We start from the raw sequence: 4,093 nt of genomic DNA, 5'->3' as shown, positions 1-4,093 counted from the left end.
CAGAGTTCTCAAGGTCATAGACAAAGTTACCGGGACCTAGGCAGGGACAACAGGGTCCTAGATAGGGTCAGCAGGGGTAGAGACAGGGTCAGCATGGGCAGAGATTGGACTAGTAGCGACAAGCTTCGAGACAGGACTAGCAGCCCCAACACTGCTATACATGTGGTCATGTGGACCATATACGTTGGGATTGTCCTATGGCAAACAACCCATTATGCTTTCGATGTGGTTTGCCAGGCCATACTAGGAGAGATTGCCCACAGGGTGGAGGACTTGCACAGCCAACACCGATTCCAGCACCGAGAGGTCCTACAGAATGGGGTAGGCCACTACCTCAGCAGCAGTAGTAGATTCAGAGAGGTGGAGTGTATGCACTCGGCCCTGATGCAGTACTAGTAGAGCGAGACCATTTGGGAGGTAATTTCCTCTTATTCAGTTCTTGGGCAGGAGTTTTGTTTGACACTAGTGCTACGTATTCATTTATTTCTTTATCATTTGCTGAGGCATTGGGTTTAGAGGTTACGGGAGTGACGAGGAGATTTATAGTTGATTCGCCCCTTGGATCAAGTACCATGGTTAGTGGTATCTGTAGGGATTGTGTATTTAGTTTTACGGACCATGAGTTTAGAGTGGATTTGGTTGTGATGCCATTTGCTGATTTTGACGATATTCTCGGATTGGATTGGTTGACTGGATACGAGGCAATTATAGAGTGTGCTAAAAGGAGGATTACACTGACCACACCTATAGGAAGAGTTAGATTTCATGGGACGACACTTCTGCCATGTCCACATTTTCTGGATAATCCTCAGTACACCGATTGTGTTGTAGCGGGTTTGATTACCTCAGAGTCTGGGGAGGAGTCTTCTATATCTATACCTGTTGTGCAGTACTATATGGATGTCTTTCCTGATGATCTACTAGGATTGCCACCTAGGAGGGAGATTGACTTTGTGATTGAGGTGTATCCGGGTACAAATCCTATTTCTATACCACCATACAGGATGACACTAGCAGAGCTGAAGGAGTTAGACACCCAGTTGACAGGTTTGTAGAAGTTGGGTTCTATCAGACCGAGCACTTCACCTTAGGGAGCACCTGTTCTGTTTGTGGAAAAGAACAATGGTACGATGCCGATGTGTGTGGACTACCGACAGAATTGAGTGACAGTGAAGAATAAATATCCGTTGTCAAGGATTAATGATCTGTTTGATCAGTTGAGGGGTAGCCATTATTACTCCAAGATTGATCTCAGATCGGGGGTATCACTAGTTGAGGATTCGGGACAAGGATATTCCGAAGATAGCTTTTCGCACACGATTTGGCCATTACGAGTATTTGGTTATGCCATTTGGGCTAACCAATGCACCTGCAGTGTTTATGGATTTGATGCATAGGGTGTTCAGGTCATATTTGGATCAGTTTGTGATTGTGTTCATTGATGACATATTGGTTTATTCAGCCACTGAGGATGAGCACGCCAGACACTTGGTGTAACGCCCCGACTCGGAATGCATTACTTTTGGTACCATTTTAGTCAAACCAATTATTAATTCAATCATCAAATTATCAAAAATTTTGACAGCACCTTCCCGTATTGCGGAAGATGCCAACTTAGAGTAAAAACACAACAATATCACAAATATATTTACAACCTAGGCAGGGCCTCAGGCCATCAAACAATTCATATCACATATAAGTTCTCAAGTCTAAGTAGGGCCTCAGGCCACCTAACAAATCATATCATCAATAAATTCTCCACACACAATAACATATATAATCAAACAACCAATGCAAGGAGCAATCCTGCAAGCATAAGAAATCGTCAGGATACCAAGTCCATAAACCCGATCTGAGAGTCCCGATCACATAGAGCACCATCCCAACCATCCATCCAACCATCGAATTGAGGTATCACACAACATGTCTCAACCAAGAAAACAAGTATGACAAAATACTAATAACATAATCAAATTCTAGAACCATCTAGTCCTATTACTCTCCAGGGGCCTATCCATGTCACGCACGCTCTTTCTGATATGCAACCCTGGTACCGAAAGTAGGCTCACCTGTAAGGAGAGAATAAGGAAAAGAAAAGGGTGAGCAAAAGGCCCAGTATGAAATAATAAAGAATGAATGAATAATATAAGGCTGCAATATTAAGGAAAAGCTTAAATGCAACAATATGATAACTAACATCATGTACACCCCAAACACAAGTAGATAACAACACCATACGCGATCCTAACTTGGCCCACCAGCATCCCTATACTCATCGGGACCCTGAATAACCTAACGACATCACCGCATGGTGCCTCAAGTACATGTGAAATCCTGACTCAACCCACCAAAGTTCCCATACTCATAGGAACCCTGAACAGCCCACTGGCATTCCACATTTCACATCAATCAAAACCTAGGAGATGTATAGGTCCATACCAGACATCTACCGTGCAGCTACAATGCATGTTCAACATGGTTATGCAATGAAGTATACATACAATCTACATGTATACTACTACATGATGCTTATTCAAGAATAATCCATGCTCAATAAAAGATTGAACATGTAGGGTATGCAATATAACTCAAGTCATACAACAAAGTAATCATAATGCGGTTGTTCTCCCTTAGGAACAATTAAGGCGAGAACGAAATCATAATGAACAATGAGAAAAGATAAACGTTCTTAATAGGAGGACATATTCAAAGAAAATAGCAAAGGGGTGAAACTTCCGTACTTCGCACTCCAAAAATTAGCTATGTAAACCAATACTCAACCTTGAATTCTCCAGCCTCAATCAACCTATTATTCAGTGAGCCCATCCTCCAACCAATATACAAACAAATTTAATTTCACATATCTAACACAAATTAACCCAAATAAATCAAGAACTCATTACTTTCTTTTACCCAAAACTTTCTAAGTTCTTGAACTTCACCTGCTCAAGCTTGCTACTCCAATCAACAATAGAATCTAGAAATACAACCATAAACAAGTCTAAATCAACCTATTAAATCACTAATTTCATCTAATTTAAAGATTTTCCCTCAAATCTATAAAACCCATAAAACCCTAGAATCCCAAATCACCCAATCTCTAAATACTAGCTTTTAGGTTTAAGAAACTTAACAAGGTTGTAGAGACAAGTAGAAGGAAGGGATTCAAGCTTCCTTTAGGCCTCAAATGATGTAGGAGCTCATGGATTTGAGTTTGGGTTCAAACATTGAAAGATTAGAACAAAGAGAAAAATTTAGGAATATGTAATCTAGAGAGAGACTTCCTAATCAATCTTGAATCAACTTGAAAGAGGACAATCTTACCTTGGTTGATGATCTTAGATTGATGGAAGGGAGGAAATTTGAGAGAAAAAGGGGCTTAGGGTTTGTCTAGGTAAGGTATTTGAGAAGAAATCACGAAATGGGTGTTTTTAAAGCAATTCACGCATGTAGATTTTAGGGAGGTGTCCGGACAGCTTTTTAAAGCTGTCTGAATAATTACATCTGCAAACCAAACTTTCAGCTTTTAAACCACTTGTATACTCCCAATTCACGTGGTTTTTATTTCTAATGATTTTAAATGTATATATTTACTCAACACATGTTGGTCCTACCTAATTCCTAAAAGAAAAAGAAGTTCGGGGTATTACACTTGGAGATTGTGTTACAGACGCTCAGGGAGCATAAAGTGTATGCCAAGCTGAGTAAGTGTGAGTTTTGGATGACTCAGGTAAAATTTTTAGGGCATGTGATATCCCAGGAGGGTATAGCAGTGGATCCAACTAAGGTGCATGCAGTGATAGCATGGAGGAGACCGAAGAATGTAGGAGAGATTCATAGTTTCTTGGGATTAGCAGGTTACTATCGACGTTTTATTGAGGGGTTCTCACGAATTGCAGCCCCGATGACACAGTTGACCACGAAGGATGTTCCGTTTGTATGGACAGACAAGTGTGAGCAGGCTTTTCAGGAGTTGAGGACTCGACTCACCTCAAGTGTTGGTGATACCAGATAGAGGTATTGGTTATCAGGTATATTGTGATGCTTCAGGAGTTAGCTTGGGTTGTGTGCTGATGCAGCAGGATATAGTGGT

At 41.0% G+C, this 4,093-nt stretch overlaps 1 protein-coding gene across 1 annotated transcript; it reads left to right on the top strand.

The window, feature by feature from the left end:
* Positions 1-644: 644 nt before the first annotated feature.
* LOC119985514 lies at positions 645-1,623 on the top strand. Its single transcript, XM_038829803.1, has 2 exons — positions 645-1,047; positions 1,586-1,623. The coding sequence occupies exons 1-2, from the start codon at positions 645-647 to the stop codon at positions 1,621-1,623; spliced, it is 441 nt and encodes a 146-aa protein (XP_038685731.1).
* Positions 1,624-4,093: the final 2,470 nt, after the last annotated feature.

Source organism: Tripterygium wilfordii, chromosome 19 (assembly GCF_013401445.1).
Source record: "Tripterygium wilfordii isolate XIE 37 chromosome 19, ASM1340144v1, whole genome shotgun sequence".
Classification (NCBI taxonomy): domain Eukaryota; kingdom Viridiplantae; phylum Streptophyta; class Magnoliopsida; order Celastrales; family Celastraceae; genus Tripterygium; species Tripterygium wilfordii.
Note: the sequence above shows the minus strand (reverse complement) of the source record. Positions and strands in the feature narration are given on the sequence as shown.